General features: G+C 35.3%; 1 protein-coding gene across 1 annotated transcript in view; it reads right to left on the reverse strand.

The window, feature by feature from the left end:
• Positions 1 to 2,518: 2,518 nt before the first annotated feature.
• LOC107192777 (trace amine-associated receptor 1) overlaps positions 2,519 to 21,649 on the reverse strand; it is a gene marked incomplete at its 5' end in the record, with an annotated part of 74,542 nt that continues 55,411 nt past the window's right edge. Inside the window, 3 exons of the mRNA XM_015582114.1 lie at positions 2,519 to 2,643; positions 13,257 to 13,356; positions 17,028 to 17,282. Coding sequence (XP_015437600.1) covers positions 2,519 to 2,643; positions 13,257 to 13,356; positions 17,028 to 17,282 — 480 coding nt within the window. The remainder of the gene's footprint in view (positions 2,644 to 13,256; positions 13,357 to 17,027; positions 17,283 to 21,649) is intronic.

The raw sequence follows: 21,649 nt of genomic DNA on the forward strand, positions 1-21,649 counted from the left end.
AATATTATACATTCCTTGATTTTTCGCTAAGTTATGACCTTCTGTGGGATGCAAGTACATCATGTTGTACCTCGTTCAATGTATCTCAAAAAATGCTATCTTATTATAAATAAAAAAGTATAACATTCCATTAAAAAAAGTAACGATGGTCTTGAAATCTCCTCCCCATGACTGTAGCTACAGAAAAACTATGTATGTTGGGGAGAGTTGGACAAAACAGGGTACTCAATGCTATAGGTTCTACATGTGCTTCTGTATCACCGATGGCAGTACACATTTTTTGTATTTGACACCCAAACATATTGTAAACAATTAAAACTAGCGTATTGTATGTGATGGACTTGCTGCTAACGATTTTGTGTAAAACAGTGTGTTCCGATTTTCTACAACGAAGTTTTTGTAACTTTTTAAAGATTTGTACTGAGTCTTAGATAGACAACGGAGGGATGGTAAGTAGTTAATTTCAATCAGTTTTTATTAGTCCTTTCAGACATATATTTAACCTACTTGGTTAAGAAACGCCATGTGTTTTACTGCCGAAGTGCACGGTTGGACAAAACAGGGTACATACTACCCGTTTTATGCAACCGTTTTCATTTTATATTTAACCTACTTGGTTAAGAAACGTCATGTGTTTTACTGCCGAAGTGCACGGTCGGACAAAACAGGGTACATACTATCCGTTTTATGCAACCGTTTTCATTTTAATTCATATAACTTTGTAAATCAATTTTGTAATATCTATGTCTAAACCAAAATATGTTCAAACGACCACACGACAGTCGTGGTAGCAAGAGCACATGAAAAATGCTTCGGAGGAAGTTATGGCTGATCGCGTGGATTATAGTAAAACAAGCAAAAAATTGTGGGACTTACAAAGTGAAAGAGGGACACATGGTACGATACTATAAATTTATACGGCAACTGCTTTCAGGAAAAATAAAGTTAAAGTTTGTTGATAGTGCAAATAATTAAAAGCCGACGTAAATGTGGCATGTGCCCCTTTTCCATTGAACCCCTCAATTTCATGACCCGCAGACAACGTTCGAACCCAGGATCGCTAAAGTCCGGAAATTGGGAATGCTCATAAAAGAAAAACGAAATATTTGTTTGTGATTTTCGTAGTATGCATGAAATAAAATTAATTATTCTACCATATTCTTCTCTGTTGCCTATCTAATTTTACTTATTTTAACATAAATTAGACTATTTATCGTATAGCTATGTACAGATCACTTAAAAATAACAATCAAGCATTCATACATTGATTTCAATAACTACCCCGTTTTGTCCTACCAATTGAACGGTACGGTCTGATTCGATTTTTCTTAAAAAAACGCGATTTTGCAAAAAACTATGATTAATTATTAAATTAGACTTATTGTACAGTATACAATATGTCTTCCTTTGTGTCATTTGACGAATATATTAAAGCTACGAGATCATTGTTGTCCAGGACAAATCGTTAAATCGTAAGTACCCCGTTGTGTCCAACTCTCCCCTACACTATGTAAGTGCTCCTCTGTACTAACAAACTTTTTGCAGGAACAATTTTTACATATGTACACCCGTTACGAAATGTTTAACCGTGCTCACTTAAATCAGGCCTGTTATTATATCATAATGGTTTATTATTATATCAAATATAAAACTATCTAGCTACGAATACGATATTTACATAAAGGGTGCTTCGTAAAATCGCAGGTTGAACGATAATACGATTCTGCTCGCACTGTTACGAATCTAAACGTGTGGATTCGCTTTTCAATCCACCTGGAGTTGCAGGGCTCAACCGTCACTTCGTGGGCGTGTACGGTTCCGACTTACTGTCCGCCAAATTAATATTGGGCAATTGGTTTGAAAGATAGAGTAGTTACGTTAGAGTAAGTGTGGGACCGTGAACCCTCGCGCTGCCCTGGGGGCAACCAGGGCCGAAAAAAATTCCCAAAGAACACTCTTTTTTCGGCCTCCTGACTGAACATAACCTCTTAAGGGTCAGCCACGTTTATGGCTAACGCTATATCTTTGAAGCAGCTATACCTTTCAGAAACAGGTCTTGTACTGCAAGATACAAGTCGATTTGTACTAGTGTCCAGTCAAGAACCCCGATCTGTTGTTAACCTTGTCTATTTACTAGATTCCGATACAGTTTCCCTGAGAATCTTAGAGTGACCTAAGGCATACACCGCTTTCCCGAATAACTGAAATGTGTAGGGCCACGACCAATTTGAATGTGTTACCAGTACCAATATGCATAAACTAAACCCCGTCTCAAAAGCATGTTATAACATTAAAGCTTCATTACTACAAAATGGAAGCTAGTCGAACATGGTCTTATAGGGAATTTTTTGTTGCACTAGAGGTCCCCTATCACTTCTTAAAATATTGAAATGTATACCTGGAACATTCTGTATCGAATTATTTCTACCTGGGTACAACATGACGTACGGTAATATTTGTATTATCGATACCACCAGGCTCGACAATTAAAAATATAAAAAAAAGTATTTAGAATACCTCACGTAGGTGTTGTATCACTATGTGCTATGTGTCCAGTTTCCCAGGGAAGTGGTAATGTATTAGTTAATGATAAAGAGGAACACCGAGCCATTGAACAACGATCTATTGAACAGCGTTCTAAACCTGAAACAGAAATTATAAACAAAACAACATATAGATTAAGTTGAAAGAAAATACTTGAATTTCTAAGTGCTCGAAATAAAAATGTCTATATGGTTCTATTGAAATATTAATTCATAGGCGTTAGTTATAGTTAAAGTTTTTAGTGGAACACGTTATTACAGCAATTTCTGTTTACAAAGTTTTTGTTACGCATGGTTAAGTGGCCTATACTTAAAAAATACATTTTTGAAGACAGTTTTCATAAGAATCGACAAAAAATAGAAACTTTATGAATCTGTATTTTTTAAACAATTTTGAAACCAGAAAAATAACAACTCGCTTCCCCTCTCCAATTTCGTAGGAAGTACATGTTTAAATTTCAACGAAATCCCAGACATCGACTGCTAAAAGTTATTGACGTGATGTCGAATGACTCAGAAACTAAGTGGAGGAAGTTGACCCTTCCCTGAGCGCTCGTGTGAACGGGTCTAATGTAATGTCTCTTAAAATGCCGAGAATACGGGACCGAGTGTCCAAATAGTTATCAAGGTAGCATAAAAATGTTTAAACAAATATATATATACAGCAAATCTAGACGTTCGAAGGTATATTTGCGATATCTCAAAACCACATCCACTGAGGTCTGAAATACTAAAGTACAGAAGAACGAAGCGTGCATACTCAAAGGAACATATCGAATCCACACACGCTGCTTTTGTTGCCATTTATATAGCATATAATTCATGAACAAATATTTAACATGTATTTTTTATATCTGCAATCATCCATATCGAAGAGGTGAAAACAGCCCTCAAAGTTGGGAATTGAAAACATCTTTTTTAGAGTACTTCGGGAACTAGAGAGTTTAGGAAAACAATTTGCTTTAAATTCTGTATTTATTGATAAGGAATTTAATCACATGAGTTATTTAAAAAAAAATCGTTTTTTTAAATAATATGTACAAAATTCGAATCTTTTGGTAATTTTTATTGGTAAATGTGCATTGATTTTTATACAGATTATTGGGTGTAAATTAAGGACCGAAACAGGGGATATGTGTTTTTGGAATTTTCTATTGTTTACCATATTACAATAATTATTAGTCGAACAGTTTTTGCCCAGTTCGTGATGAGTGCGTAATGAAGAAAGCATAAACTTTTACAATTCTTTTACCAATTACAGTGTCCAACGCGAATTTTGATCTGTAATATCCACTGAGTTTCTCGCCGCAAACACAAATGTGGAAGCAGAATTGTTCTATCACCTTCAGTTCTTGAAAAACATGACTGTTTATAAAAATGCACAATTCTGGGGAAAAATGAGATATTATGTGGAAAATGAAGACGTAGAAAGTTCAATTCAGATTTGAAAAATAGCTGAGAGTTTCCTAAATCTATCAGCGTATAAAGTTGTTAACTTTGTGGTCCTCAATGGTTATAACTAGCCATCAAGGTTTAAAAATGATCTGATCTGCATATTTTCTACGTATTATTTTTGTCAGTCACGTACGCAGTATTTTGTAAATTACATTCACATGTTTAATACTCGTTGCTTGTACATTACATTAGTCATGTATTAGTTGTATACATAAAGTATCGATACGTAACGTAAATTATACCAAGTACGGGATGGTACGCTTCGTAAAGGATATTATCAAAATATGGTGCATAATGAGCATTCTTTGTTTTTCTACGTTTTGATTTTCAACAGAATCGGTTAAACCTGGTCCGTATACGCTGACAATAAGTAGTGTAGAATGTGTATATTATACAACTGCTACTGTGATAAGGAGTTAACGATGCACTCTGTTTATACCATGCTTTATCATTCTGTCTGTGAGATCGTTGCCTTTCCTACTAGACATTTCTGAAAATAACCAGCAGCGCACGAGCTTCCCGTGACTTATAACCGATTTTACAGTCAAAGCAAGTTCCCCGTCTTCTTTTTTTGCGGTAGAGCGCATAGAGAGAGTATATAGACAGATAAACATGCTTCGTATTGGACAACACAATCTTATTCATGTCCTGCACGTTCTTGTACTCCTACACTCAATTCCAGGACTTCTCACACCCAGCATCGACGTGACTCAATCCCTGGGCATTAAAATCTGACGTATCTCCGCCTGCACACATGCTACACAAATCCACATACGTGTATATTGGCAGAACGTACTGCACCATGTGTCTTGACCCTAGAACGACACCTTCCGTTTTTGAGCGTACATGACATCGCGAGATCGCGGACGACTGCAAAATAAAGTCTAAATATATATTATATGTATACAGAGTGTGACAAAAATGTTATCGGACCCGGAAATGGAGCACTCGAGGGGTGAATTGGAACAAGTTTTTCCTTAGCAACAATGTAATCTGAGGCTTCGTTACCGAGATATTAACGAAAAACCCCGACCAATCAGAGCGTGAGTTTGCCAGCTGAGTTGCCGCCCTAGCGGCGGCTACGCGCTGCGATTTGTAGTCAACGTTACCGCGGGAACTCGACTGGCAAACTCACGCTCTGATTGGTCGGGGTTTTTCGTTAATATCTCGGTAACGAAGCCTCAGATTACATTGTTGCTAAGGAAAAACTTGTTCCGATTCACCCCCCGAGTGCCCCATTTCCGGGTCGGACAACATTTTTCTTACACCCTGTATACTACTAAACATTTCCGAAAAATGCTTTTTCTATTCTTCTTTAGACATCTTAAGAAAAGATAACTGTAGTGTGTTCTTTTCATTTATTGAAAGAAAATCATAATATGAAAGTTACTGTGAATTGCATGCTAAAACGGTTTAGGTTTGATATGCTTCCTTTATGCTGCTTTTGTGGCAATTGTAATCACTATATGTATAGAGTGCTAAAAAAAATGTGCAACACTTTCACAGAGTGCATCGTACATGCAAAATCGAGACGGTAATCAAGAATAACGAAATTACGTTCGAGGCTCCGTTTCCGAATTATTAATAGTTGAAAATACGGGCGAAACGCGCGTAAAATATGTCCAAAATTTTCGTTGCCTGGGAGACAGAGAAGTAAAGGGAATGAAAAGGAATTAATGTCAGATGAAGGCAGAATGGTGACCTAGAGTATGTTATCTTTTTTTAATACAGTGGAGTTCGGTTTTGCGACACCGCTTATAACAGCAGATCGCATATTGCATTCGACTTGCTCTCTAAGTTCGGTTCCCATACACATTATTGTATACATATATATATTTTCATTCTGCTTAAACAACGTTCGTGTACAGCGACGTAATTTCTCTGTTCCTTGAATGTCGCTATAAACGGACTCCACTCTATTTGACGTCCTTTCAGCCGAATGCGCAGTCTAGTTATTATACGTCTATGGATGTATGTTGATCCCCGTGTGTTGATGTGAAAGGACATTGGAAATCTCATTGGTATTGTTTCCCTGCAAGTTGAATCGCTTGCGGGAACCAGTTCGTGCGTGCTCGTCTGAAAGAAACATTACCTTGCTATTGTTCTTGACTACCAGTCCCTCATGTTGGAAAAAGAATCGATTGACGTCTTGCTTACCGAAAACAATAGTCCATGTAGTTGTATTACAACCCGAGAGGACGAGTTTATACAGTTTTGAAGCCTTACGATACGGAAAATAAGAATACGCGGTTGGAGAATTTCGAAAGTTGCAGCGTGTGTAAGTCAGGTCCTCTTTAACTTATCGATACCCATTTTAACTAACATCTGTATTTTTTTATTTTGATTCTGAAAAAATGATCGGAATCAAATCAGAAATAGGAAGGGTAATATCCTCACCCTCGTTTAAAAATAAGTGAGAAAACTCTGTCTACAAAATTTTCCCACTACTAGTAATACTTGGGAGAAGTTATTTATAATTATACTGATAATGTCGGTGAATACGGCTATTCTTATGATTAAAATCGAAGCTGATAAATTAGAATTGATATACTAGTTATCTGTGAAACTATTTTTGGAAAGGTTAATTGGACCCATGTACATTATTATCGAACTTCAGTAACGTAGATGGTCTATTCTACCCTATACTTCGCCTTGGGCCAGCAGGTGTATCGAGTGACGCTATCAAATAGACACCCAATGATGTTCTCTTCAGCATGTTCAGACCCAATGACGCCCATGGGCGCTGTGGGCAGGGACCGTAAGGTATGGATGATCCCATGTGTACAGGGGTCAGGTGGGTCGCAGCCATTCGTTGAGAAGAATTACTTACTTAGCCCTAGATCACGAAACTGTCCAGTGACTTACTTTATATTAGAAAAATATTATTCTTATTGTGGTAGAAACGTTATAAGTATTTAAAGCGACAGTACTTATTCAGCCCAACCTGGATACATGTTGACAACATTAATAACAACGTGCTGATTTCTGAGAATCGTGAATTCGAGGTCGTAATTTTTACAATAGTTTGCAGATCTAGGGTTAGACGAATCCTCTGATTTCTCGATAAACAATGACAGTCATATTGCACCGATCTCTAACTTTTTGTGTACGCCTTACACTCAAAGACAGGGGTACAGGTTACAGGCTCTAAACTCGAGCCTCATCCCTAGTAGCAATTACTGTTGGCATTTTGTTGGCCCTTCGTTGGAGTATTGGTTGGCCAACGGTTAGAATTGTCATAACTTTTCGTCGTTGGCCCTATGTTGGGAATTTGTAGGCAAAAACACTATCCATATCCTAACGAACTCCCAACCGTTGGCCACCATTGGCTAACCATCAATGCTACTAGGGATGTGTTAATGTCAATTACAGTGGCAAACATTTGTATAGACATGCTTTTTTACATGTAGCATCTTCAAGATTGAATAAGAGAAACTGTGTGTTCATCTTTAAACATTTCCAAATCGTACACCGCAGCATATATGCATAGCAAGAAGTAGCTTCTGTGTCCTTAAGCAGTTTCCGGACCGAACAAAGGTTCAATTTTATAGTTCCTATTTTAAGTAGAAAAACAGGATCGGGGCTACACATTTTTATTAATATAAATCCAACTAAAAAACTTGGAGGCTATGTTACATATATGTAATTGAACACTCTGAACCTTAGACTGTACAGATGTATCGGGGCGTGTAGCATATACAACCAGGCAGGGGCTTGTATATGTAAAAGTAAATGGAAAAAAACACTTAAATTTTGTTGTTTGAGGCCTCGAAAAAATTAAGTTTAAAAATCTATCTGTACCACGTATAGACATTTTTCATTATGACAAATCTAATGTAATAACTGTGTAGTGTCTAGATGTGAAATCGAAATACTCTGACATAAATGTTACCATTCGAGAGTTTCCCTCTTACATGTAACTTTTTCATGTAACACCAGTTTGTCATAGTAATAAAATATCGAAACAAACAGGTATTTAATGTTTTATTATCATACACAAGGTGTCCCAAAATAGTTGTAAGTACTTGAAAGGGGTGATTCCTGGGGTGATTTGAAACAACTTTTTCCTTAACGAAAAAGTTCTTCGAAGATTTGTTATAGAGATATTTAATGTTTTATTATCATATACAAGGTGTCCCCAAATAGTAAGTACTTGAAAGGGGTGATTCCTGGGGTGATTTGAAACAACTTTTTCCTTACCGAAAAAGTTCTTCGAAGATTTGTTAACGAGATATTTAATGTTTTATTATCATATACAAGGTGTCCCAAAATAGTAAGTACTTAAAAGGGGTGATTCCTGGAGTGATATGAAACAACTTTTTCCTTAACAAAAAAGTTCTTCGAAGATTTGTTAACGAGATATTTAATGTTTTATTATCATATACAAGGTGTCCCAAAATAGTAAGTACTTAAAAGGGGTGATTCCTGGGGTGATTTGAAACAACTTTTTCCTTAACAAAAAAATTCTTCGAAGATTTGTTAACGAGATATTAACGAAAAACCCTGACTAATCAGAGCACGAGTTTGCCGGCTGAGCTCCTGCGCTAACGTTGGCTACGTGCTACCGCAGGATCATAAAATACTACATTTGCTTGAAACATTTTTTCGTATTGCGCATAGTTAAAAAGTTATAGCACGTCGAAAGAAAATGTGAAAAGAAGGATACAACTCGCATATGTAGGTAAATCTATCACTCCACATGGCGCCCCTATTTACATCTATCCCGAGCATTACAGCTCCATCCCAATCCCATGGGACGGGAATGGTAAATTGGCAGCGGGGAAAACAGAGGAGGGGGTGATCCTGAAGTATTCGGGACATAGTCAGGTAGCTCTCTCTCAATGGTGCTGTACAATGATGAAACCCTCATTTGTACAGGCTCAGTTTGTGGGTGAAGACAAATGTGAGCTGGTACTCACCTTAGGAGACGAAGGATCTGGATTTCACGACGTTCGACTCCATAGCTCTCAAAACTAGGTAGCAATGGGCCGATCCTAGTGACTCTTCGAACCCTGCGCGAGTATACATTACAGAGATTACTGAGCAAGAGATGAGGGGGGCCTGAGATGTAAAGTAAATCTACTGTCGGTGAAACAGCTTTCGTGGAGCGGGACCCTCGACTGATTTTACAACTAGGCACTAGGTTTGGCCATAATACCCGTAATGTGAGACTTTTATGGTACTCGAACTTCGTTCAGGGCCGTAGGATGTCAACACGAAACTGTTTCTTCTTTTTTGATATATTTGAGAAAAGTTTGGTAAACATACAATTTGGAAAATAAGTTATACAAATACATAATTTCTGTTTTTCACAAAATACACACACATTATACAAAATTACATATATGTGTCGACAGATTGTTAAAAGCAAGTTTTTCCTCCTCGATGTTTTGTTTTTCTGCATGAACGCACATAAAAAATCATGAAAATATATTATTTGGAGTAAATAAGTAAATTTATATTTACGATACGCCTTTTTTGTAGTACCCAACCCGTTACTATTATTTTTGAACTATCCCTTCAGAAATTCCGCTTTTATTACACGTCATCTACCTTTCAAGATTGAAAGAAACTAACTTGCCATTATATTCGTATATAGAGTTGCTATTATATTCGTGCAAATACATATTCGTCGTAAATGAATGTTTAACTTGCAACAATTTATTTACTTTATTAACTTGCAATAATTTTATATATTTCCTAATCTTTGACAATTATATTTTACCCTTTATTAATACGTAAATTACATATTACTGAGCAAGAGATGACAGGGGCCTGAAATGTAAAGTAAATATACTTCTGTAAAATACGCACGGCCCTGGTTGCGGTTTCATCAATGGGCCTTCGGTCACCCGCAAAGTGCCTAGTTGTAAAATCAGTCGGAAGGCCCGCTCCACGAAAGCAGTATAGCTGATTCAAAAATATAGCGTTAGCGATAAACCTAATCGACCCTAAAGTTTGTGTTTTGGTAGCCTAGCCTTGTCACTCGATACCCTTAAGTTGTAAAAACTGTACTCGACCGTCGTTAAGGGGCGTACGATGTCAATTTGCAATCCGATTTTCCATTTTAATGCAATTAAACAAGTTCTTATACCGTACTAATTTCTGATTTGAAATACTTCTGGCCCTTTTATTATAATTTATGTTTATATTTTAAATATTCCAGTCTTTTTCGTTTTATTCCTTACAACCCCATAGCTGAGATGGTTAGGTTAGCACCTTGGCAACGTTTAATCTAATACAAACCTCACTTCGATATCTGTAATAGTTTCGGAGAAAACAGCTTATAACACTTTACATGGGGCACCTTGTATACTTATCTCATTGTACACAAAATAACGTTCAAAAATTAAAGAATTGAAATAAATTTATTCTAATTATTTTGAAAGTGATTTTTATGTTAACCGAAACGAAGAATCTATTTCAAACGGATTTACATACTAGTACCACTGACGATAATTATTTATGTTTGAAATTTGTGTAATGACATGCAGCGTTGAAAAGTTTCTACCACAAAATTTACCGGTGTAGATAGTACGAGCGATAGGTAAATAAGCTCGGGAACTAAAGTTTTACCCTCAGTAATAAAGCAAGGACCGAATCGATATTACAGATCTCGCATAACGGTGCTAGTTTCGAAGCGGGATGTACACGTGAATCGCTAACCAAGTCGTGAATATTGTTCTACCGACGCGGTTACGGACTTCCGTTCAAACGAACAATTTGTTCGCGATAATGTTCACGACGAGGTTCGCAATGCTATTTCTCTTATACAGGGTGATTTTGACAACTCAACCAGGTTATAACTGTGTTCCAAGTGAAGTTAGAAAAAGATGGTAGTGGAAAATTTTGCATTGTTCAACAAGCTCCAAAATCCAACTTTATGATTCTTTTCACAAATGAATACGTGCACTTGTAAAATGCATTTGCACTTTTGATATGTCTACAATAATTTGAAGAAATGTTCGTGATAATTTGTGGCGTCATATGCATTTCTGTATTTACAGAATTTTCGACTACCGTACGACACCTGACTGAGTCTATGATGCATAGGGTGTATGAAATGGAGGCCAAGTTTGCACATCTGTTAGCTCCACTAACTGCGTTTGACGTATAATGAGTTTGTGATGCATTAGTTTCTATTCAGAATCGATGCATAAACCGCTAGAAGAAACGGACACGGTTAATTTACATATTTCTAAAAATAGTGCTATGTATTAACTGACATATTCACTGAAACATCGTCGTCAGCTTTTAATACTTGATTAATTTGTAATGCAAGTCAGATTTGGAATATTTAAAAAGCATTGAGTTCTTCAATGCCGACAAATTTATAGAGAAAGATGTTGAGAGTGTAAATTATCCCACCTTCTAATTCTCTTACAGAGTGTATTTTATAACTTTTTCTCATTCTAGGATTACATTTTATTACATTCAAATAATATAAATACTAATTGTTTAGGATTGTCGAGACAAATTATCTGGGAGTACGCTTCGATCGAGAGGTGCTGCCAGCTTTTCAAAATTCTTTTGGAATTTTCCATACGATCATGTGTTCGCAAGTTACAGATGCTCAAAATGGAAAGTGCCTTTTCTCATATGATGACGAATAACTCAGCCAATAAAAATTGTACAACAAAATTAAAAAAACGAGATTAAAGAAAAAAGTTTGCTCTCTAAAAGTATTCCATTGGACTTACCAGTGTAGCTGATGGACACTATTTTGAACATCGTTTTAATTAAAGTAAATGATATTTTCTCAATGCTTCTTTGGTTTTAAAGAAAAAAATTTATTTGTTAGAATGCTTGTTGAATTCGTCTCAGTATCTGTTAAAAGATCGTAAAGGCCTAACAAATTATAGGTTTATCTATTAAAAAAGCTGAAGGTAACCTTGAAAACTCCGGAAAAACGGGTTGACAAAAAATATAGTGCAATCATCTTAAAGCTCTCTTAGAATCGTGTTATACAAAATTTTGATCGAACAGCTAGCAGTAGAATAATCTAAAGTGATCACGTTTCGTGGTTCACCCTGTATAGAATGTTTATTTTAATTGGACTCTGTGTACAATCTCGTAAGGAATTAAAGGTATTAAACAAATGTTGACGTAAAAATTGTTTGATATACAGGGGGACATAACGTAGTATAAATAATTTTTTATACTTAGCGTAGTGGGGCATGGAGATTTCAAGGTCAAGTCCATTTTTTTAAACGGAGTTCTATATTTTTGTATCCATAGTATAATAGCGTTTGTTTAGATTGAAATTCGAAGAAGTGGATCATCGTGGTCACACGTCGTGTGCTTCTAAACCCTACGTAATCGTGCTACGGAGTACGGAGTCGCGCCAGACCTATGATTTGCATTGATCTGTCTCCTTCAAATTACACTAATTTACAACCTGATACTACATACAATGACCTTGTACGACCATCGTTGAATTAGACTCAACAAATGCTATCATATTATGAATAAAAAAGATATAATAGTCCATTTAACAGAATTAACTTGACCTTGAAACCTGCCCCATTATTCTATCTATAAAAAGATTATTTACACCATATTATGCCCTACTTTATACCAAACACCTTTTATAACAACATTTTTTTATGCCTTCAATAACTTACGAGATAGTCCATCGGATCCAATTAAAACGGACACCATGTAGTTTAAAAGAAAGATTGAGTTGTAATCGTAATAAGGTCAAGTAAGGTCGTCTGGACCAGTGAGAAACAGGTGATTGTAAAACTCTACCTTCAGAAAGTACTAACTCGGCGACGGAAGACACGTGAAACTCTATAAAACGAGTCCTTTCCGTAGAGAAGTGAGTCGTTCCGACAGTCCTTAGGCTGACACCTCCAAAAGAGGAGTTTACGCAAAAGATGGTAGTTTTTAGACGGTCTACCGTGAACGTCAAACGACTAAATGTGATGAAAGATGAGGGTATTTAAAACATCAACGTTAAAAGTAAAAATGAGTTAGAAGATACGAAAGTTAATAAGACATAAGTATCATTCATTCTTATTGTCAGTGGAAAATACGTTAAGAGTAATCTGCCTTCTCCTGTCTTTCATGTATTCATACATTCTGATTTACCCGCTCTAACGCGCACTTAAACGAACTGAAGAAAGAAAGCCATCTTTGGTAATAAACTTTTGGTAAATAATTAATTAACAAAATTTATTTTCTGAATGTTTCTTTTGTAAATCATAAATATTGTGTTCCACATGTTATAAAGGTAATTTTTTACACTTTACGTACCTGATAAGTCAACTCCACCCATACTGCAAACATCAAGACCACCTGTGCTGGTCGCGCAGCAGTGCTGTTTCGACCCCAATGGCTTTGGTCTACATAATATCTACAGAAACAGAAGAAGTACGAATTATTTAGATTATCTATGAGAAATTAGTACGTGAAAAGTTAATTAACAGTTGGCGTTACCACGAGATATTATAATTTACTACCTACTGTAATATTATATGAGGTTAAAATAATAACTCGTTAGTAATGTGGCTTTGCAGTCACATTAATTGGTATAGTAATCGTATTATTATATGTACGCAGAGTGGACCGCATAAATGACCAACTTTATCATTTTTATATAACACAAAATTTTGTTGTGACAGATGATACGGTTAAGAAAGGTTTTCAAAGGCCACAAGTGGGTTTTCCCTGATTATATGTCTGTCATATAATTTCGTCAGGAAAAAATTGTTGCGGAGAAAACCTTAATTTTTCCGGCTCCGCTAGATATAATGCGCGTGATCAATTTCGGGTGGCACAAGTTTGTCGCGTGGTGGGCTGTCCCCACGCTGCTCCGATGTCCGTTTGCATAGCGGAACATTTAGAATATACATATACAGGGTGTAATAAAAATGTTGTCCAACCCGGAAATGGGGCACTCGGGGGGTGAATTGGAACAAGTTTTTCTTTAGCAAGAATGTAATCCGAGGCTACATGATAGAGATCTCTATTTCACGTGCATCGAAATACAGGTATGGATACACGTGCATTAATATATTACTTCTCTTTCATATTTATCCTGCTTTCAGTTCCTTGAGTAATGCTACTTAAATAGTGCTAATTGAAAAAATAGTTTTAACTTTGATAATTTACCGTAAAATATCTGTTAAAAAATATATTTAAATGAAGCAAATGAAAGAAATTTATTTTTCTTCCTAAGTATCTTATTATGTTCAGACTAAAATAGAGAAATTATTGGATCCGATGAAAGTTTTGTGGTGTATTGTATCATATTTCACAGAGCCCTATGAGCTACAATTGCATAAAATCCGCAGTCTAATCATTACACATCAGAAAAAAGCAGTTGCTATTTACTATTTACACGTACAATCAATTTTTTTTCTACCAAAAAAACTAGAATATGCGTGTTAAAGTACTATATTAATTATGAACCCCGCACGTTTATTATAAAATTAACTAAGTCCCTAGAATGGTTAATCCAAATATAAGGACAGCAGAAGTAATTTTCTATTCGTTATTTCAATGAATGATGATGATGACGCCTAACATATAGGCACATCAGCAGTAAGCCAGTGTAAACGCAAACGATTCTAGGGAGAGTAGAATTTACGAGATACCGACAAGCCTTTCGGAATTCATGGGCTGTAAAGTCGAACCACCAAGATATATGGTCGTTACTGCAAGGGTCAACGTAACGTATCGCAGTGACATGCTGAATCAGTAAACAGCAGGAAAATGGACGCAGTACACAAAGAAAAAGGAGGTCGTTAAATTGTAGAGACTATTGGCACCGTGTCGTTTCACGTAAAGCGTATTCGATCAAATAAATCTAACTTTTCGTGGTCGTTTTATTGCGGTAGAATATTTTTTTTACGACTGCAACACCGTTACTTCTCGTCTATCGAGAAACACAATAATAGGGGGGGGGGGGCACATTAATAATTTAGGAATCTAAATTATTTTATAACGTAATGAACGTATGTACATAATATGTATATCAAGTTAGTGAATATACCTAACTAAATACTGTTTATTCTGGTCAAATCATAACTAATAGAAAACTGTGAAAATAAAAATGTTATTATATATTTAATATTCTTTATAAACCTAATACAGATTTGTATCATTATGCAGAATGTCTGACAATGAGATGGTCCGAAATAAATTTAGTATACAGAGTGTTAAATAAAAGAACTAACAATAAGCCCTTACGTGTATGTACATATTGCAGTTTCATTAAAATCGAAAAACATACTGCCAAAAGTAATCAATTTGGCATGGAATGGCCCGCTTACAACTGTTTATTAATTCACAACGACAGATCAGCGCCGACTCGCACCGTCGCGTATCGGCAAGACATTCTTTGTGAGAATGCCAGCAGCGTCGGTACGTGCCGTTGACGGAACGTCACATGTCGGTGCCGTTGACGGAACGTTGCGTGTCGGTGCCGTTGACGGAACGTTGCGTGTCGGTGCCGGACAATGTAGACAGTCACACTTAAAACGCATGTTTCAATATTTTGTCGTGCCTGTGACGGTCCGTGCCGGTGACGGTACGTGACGGTCTGTGCCGTATAGTGTAAATCGACATTAATTGATCGGAGGTTTTCGTTAACATCAAAAGCCTCGTTTTTGCTAAGAAAGAACTTGCTCCAAATCCGTTCACGAGTGATCCATCTCAGGGACCTGTAACATTTTTGTTACACCCTGTATAGTGGTGGCTACCCCGGTGATGTTGGGGGAACCGGCTGACTGAGATTGGGGTTAATGCAGTTCCTGGCGAGGAAGAAGTTCGGCAGCCCTGGTGTTCATCAAATGTGAAGTCAATTGGAATTTGAGGTATCGTGTCAGCCATTTTAAGGAATACGGTTCCGAAAAGACTGCGTTTAAAGCTATGTATGGCACTGCGATCTGTGTGCCATCTTCTTTGAAGCATCTATAATTTCTTTGATTTTATAAATTCGAGCATAACGGTCAGTACTATTATTACAAAACGAAGTCCTTAAGGCAATTGTTGTTGCTTACTCCTCGAAACTCTCTCGCATTCGAGAATTACAAACATTCTTTGTTTTTACATGTCACCGATATTATACTTTACGCGTATAAGACAATTTAATTTAATTTTAACATGGTTGACGAATTAAGTAATCAATTAATTACATGTACAAATTAACAGTCGCAAGCATTGTTTGTTTACTTGTTAATTTTATCCAAAAGATGAGTCTCAAAATGATTATTTTGTTATTTAATTAATAGTTGAATATAGTTTGAGTTTGTAAACAGTAACTTGCAATAAATATTTTATCTCATATTTGATTTTAATACAATTATTCCTTAAATGACTGCCATTACCCCCTTCTACCTTATACAGTAAATGCTCGATGAGTGTTGGAAGGCTCCTCGGCACGGAACATTAAATATTTCATAAACTAATGACCATATGCGCCCGAAACAAATATCATTGCGCCAGGGGACCTCTCCTTGTCAGTGCCGAAAAGCGTTCAAACACTCATCGAGGATTTACTGTATATACATATGTATGTACTTTGATGGTCTATATGCGACACAGTATAGTATCTTCGACCGGAAATCACCGACCGATCCCGTAAGCCAGCTGTCAAAAGCAGCCCCACAAAAGGCTCAGGGGAATAAGAAATAACACCGAAAAGAACCCTTAACGTACATACGTTATTCTGGATTTTCGTAGTAGCTTAGAATGTAGAATCACCTCTTACAATTTCTGACACGTGGTATCGAACACGTGTATAACTTATACAAAATGCATATAACTACAATTATGAGCTATAAAATTAATACCCTAAATGAAGGTTTTCCCAATGGAAAACAATTGCTGATTGTAAAATCTGATGAAGATGGCGATGCCATTACAAGAAGTTCGTTAAAGCACGATTAGAAGAATTTAATTTATTTTTATTTTACGAATTTGAATTTCATTAGACGATTTTTAATTCTTGTACAGGAAATCATTGTTGTGGAATAGCTCTATATGGATGCATTAATTCAATACATGATTATTTGTACTTACTTTAGTGTAAAGAAGTTCTCTGGAAATCCGGCGAAAGTGATTGTTGAATAACCAGTAGAGAAATGGATTCCAAAAGCTGTTGGATAGGGCAAGCCACGTGGCAAGAAAGTCAAGGAATGGCGGTGGTTTGCTTCCGGTACAAGCTGCAACAACTTCCTGGATCGTCCATGGTGTGACCATTACAATGAATCCTAAACTCATTGCGGCCATTGTTCGTGAGGCAGAAGTAGACAGTCGCCTTTCGTGAGCTACAAGCTGAAATACATTCATATGACACATTTATTTAATAGCATAATATCTAGTTTATGACAATGGTACATACTACTGAGCTTGTCAAAGTTTTACATAATTACTAACAACTTTTCCTAATCTTAAACAGACTAGGATTATTTAAAAATTGAAAGTAGAGCATTCTACATATTCGTCGAACAAAATATAAACATACAGGATTTGTTAAATACACGTCATGTTACGCAGTTACTCATTCAAAACGGAAATATAATTTGTATTGCCAAAATTGCAGATATCTTACTACTCTTAGGTACTACTAATAGTCTTATTTATCTTTGGTAATATTATATTTTTATTCCTAGTAATACCATCTGCTTGTACATATTTCTTATTAAGATTTTTATAATAATAAATTAAAGCTTTTAAAGTAAAAGATTGTGTAAATATTAGAGGTAATTTGAGACTATCTAACTTTTTCATGAATGTATTTAATAATTTATTTGACATAGTTTGTAAGGAGTTCAACACATTATCATATCCTTCACCCCAAGCAATAATACCATTGTTACAGATGCTATGAAATAAGGCATAATAAATTGTAATTAGCTTACTATACATTTCGAGTAAATACTAGTGATTAAAAAGTAGCAAAGTGCACTCCGAGTTCATATACGGTTATGAAGATATTTGTTGGATTGTGTTTGGATCGGATCTATCTAAATTCCACATCCCCATGGTGTATGCATTGAATATTGATTGGATATGTATCACATATAACCTCACGTTACGGTATGAAAAATATATGTTAAATGCAAGTGTGTATTATGTAATCAACACAGACTAGCAATTTGTATTGATTACACTGAAAAAATGTAATTTGTCTATACGAAACCTCAAGTTTATCATGATATTTTAAGTATAGATTATAAAATGTGTGTTGCGTTACTAAAAGTATAAGCTTACGTTTTTTACAGGTAAAAGTAGTATATTTAAATTCACTTATTACCTACGTCATTATATGTCACATCAAATAAATATATATTACAGAACCTCATACATTTGCAATTTTATCAAGAACTTTACAACTAGTTACTTCATTGGTGTCACATATGGCACTATGTTACTGTTCTAAGGTTAAATATGCTATATTTACAAAAGAGAATCCCGAAGTGATTGTTGATTTCTTTGAAAATTAGTACGAATATTGGCCAACTGATAAACTCATGTTATCCTAACGAAGAATAATTTATTAAATAATTTACAAGTCAGTTCCAAAATTACAATAAAAAAACAAAAGTCAGAAAAGTGTAGTGTAATATTATCGCGAGAATGATTATAACTATTAATTGTAAACCTTCAAATATTGTGAATAAATTGTGCATAAATTCATATATATTTAGAAGAAAGACGTAAACCGCTGACAGAAATTTATTCTGTCACTAAACGTCAAAAACACTCACATCTCTTGCGATGTATGTTGGTTATAACTAAATTTATTGCAGATGTCATTCGCACGATATTACGCTTGTACACAGTAGCTCATATATAAAGTACCATAATTTAATTCCTCTAAACTCTAAAACAACTGAAACTACAGATAATACTTTCACTGGTGGTTTATTACAGTTTCGTATATGGAGTATCTCAGGTCTGGTAGTACAACTTGGAAGAAGGTGATTCCCTAAGAAAAAATAAGCTGAAAAAAAATTATACAAATTCTTCGGGTGCAGCTTCATTTTCGATATAATCGAACTTGAAAATTTATTGGATACACGGAAAATAGAATAATACTTCACTAGTGCATCTGTTTATTTTTACAGGCCGTTTCTACTTATATCCAGCACAGAAGTCATATCGTTCTAATAGATTATTTAAAACATTACCTAGAGAAATACGTTGCCTAAGAAATTATTTGTCATACGTCGAATAATTCTTTTATATTTTATTCGTTATTTGACATTTTTATTTAAATAAAATTTGACCCATCTCTGGTCAGCGATTGACGATTAACTCCATCAATTGATCAAATTAATAGCAAATTATTTGACGATTAATTTTTGAATCGTAGGAATCAATCAATCAATCAAACTAAAAATTTTCAATGATTGATGCCCAACTCTGCTACCGCGGGAGCTCGGTCGACAAACTCGCGCTCCAATTGGTCGGGATTTTTCGTTAATCCATTGTTAACAAAGCCTGGGATAATATTTTTGTTAAGAAAAAACTTGATCTAAATCACCTTACGAGTGACCCATGTCAGGGACCTGCAACATTTTTGTTACACCCTGTATATCTGGAATTGATTATTAAAAAACTTGCTAAATGAGTGGTCGTAAAATTGGAAATATATATGAAGTCATTCAAACTAACACTTTAAGCCATTACTCAATCTGTGAAATTTTGGAAGTGAACAAAGTTTTCTATTAACTCTAGAAAAGTTAAACGAGGATTGGATACTTTAAATGTTGTAGCTGCAGGGACTAGTACAATTTACAATGGTTTTCAGCAGTACTGGTACTGGAAGGTACACTGTATATTCATAAATACGTATAGAAAGAGCAAGCAGGTAACTGGATAACTGCGGCAAAAGACTCAGAATACTGATGCAGCTGCAGGGATTTAGTTTCACATACAAAATTTCAAGGATCTTAAGGCATGCTTTTTCGCTATTCTGTCGAGTTTAAATTATACATTAATCATTTTTTTATGAATTGAAACTATTGAGGGGTGGGATAGAAAATTAAAAAATTACAAAACAAGGGCCACCATAATAAGTATATACCTATATTCATTCGCTAATACCAAATAAATTTATTACTTGAATTTCTTGTGCTGCTATGTATGTTATAACTAACTGCCAAATTAAATATACGATCTATGTGTTAACATCGTAGAGGTTTCATGAAGTTGCCATAATTGGACACACGGGTACATCAAAATGTCTTGTACACAAACAGCCGCGACATCTAAATGATCCTTTGGCAAAATCTAGTGGGTTGATGGTGAGCTCCCTTTAGGATAATTAGATGAAAGGAAATTCATTTGGCTCCACAAACTGCCTTCTTGAGGGGAACTTGTTCGCCACTTACTGCCTTGGTTAATGGCTTGGAACTTCATAGTTAATTAGCATTGAAAGTAGTGATTGCATTAATGTTATTAAGTGAATCTTTGCAATCAGAACAAAACTTAATCGTTGAATGCATTAATATATTTTAATATGCAGTAAACTTGATTCGAATTTTAAATAAAATACTTTATTCCGACTGCGGTTGAGATAGTGATACACACATGGAATTATCAATGCAAAAATTAATTCAATAGTGTACAATAAAAGTTTTTTCATTCAAAACATAATTTCTGTGTAAATTCACGTATAACTGTACTCACACTAAGAATAAATAGTGAAATGTAAACGAGACTCGTATATAACTATATTAAACGCAAATGCTGGCGGAGAATTGTACTTATAGGTTTAAACTAACTTGATTTGCGAATATTTCGAAAACTGAAAGAGACCGACTATTATATGTATAGGAAAAAGTTGATCAGAATGATGACCTTCACTAAATATTTCAAGGTCATTAAAATCAGAGGTCGCTTCCTGATTCTGTATAATTACCGAATAGGATAATGCATTCAAATAATATACTGCATTGACTATCACTTTATGTGTTAATTAAGGAAGCACGAGTATACAATAAATGCTTTGTTTATTTTACGTGTATACTCTACTTTTGTTTATTTATCGATAGTAGTTACATTTTCATGGCGATAGGCCTGTTCTCAGCGTCTCAGATTTTTCTAATAATGTAAAATAATTGCTTCCAACTACAGTTAATATTGTTAATCACGACTGGTAAAGTAAATAGGAAAATTTATCTAGGAAATGTAAAAACATGACAACATATTTAAACTACATGTGTGCACCTAATTCCTGTAGACAAGTATGTCTAGCTCAACGAGACAACGAATATAAGAGCATTTGACAATTCAAATAAAGTCATCTTCACGTTTACAAGATAAGATGCGAAGGTGACTCGCTTTTCAGACAAGCTTAACGTATCTCGAAACTGGCAAAGCACTAAGCTGATTAGTATTAACAGCTTTGCGTCTGGCGTCACTCATAAGATTACGAATCTGCTTGTTTGAATAAATCCCTTCTCTTCCATTTCTCTTTAGAATTATATAATTCACTCTCTTATTTCATCTATATATTTCCTTTGTTTTATATGCTACTAATGCGTATTTATTATAAATCATTACCAAGTCAAACAACTTTTTTGACGTCATTTTTAGAATTATGCTGGATGTTTTGTAATTTACAATTAGAATAGTAAATACTGAACTTTTAGAAAATCTAGACTATCAGGGTCATAAACCCTGGTGTTTCG

The sequence above is a fragment of the Dufourea novaeangliae genome, unplaced genomic scaffold (genome assembly GCF_001272555.1).
Source record: "Dufourea novaeangliae isolate 0120121106 unplaced genomic scaffold, ASM127255v1 scaffold379, whole genome shotgun sequence".
NCBI lineage: Eukaryota > Metazoa > Arthropoda > Insecta > Hymenoptera > Halictidae > Dufourea > Dufourea novaeangliae.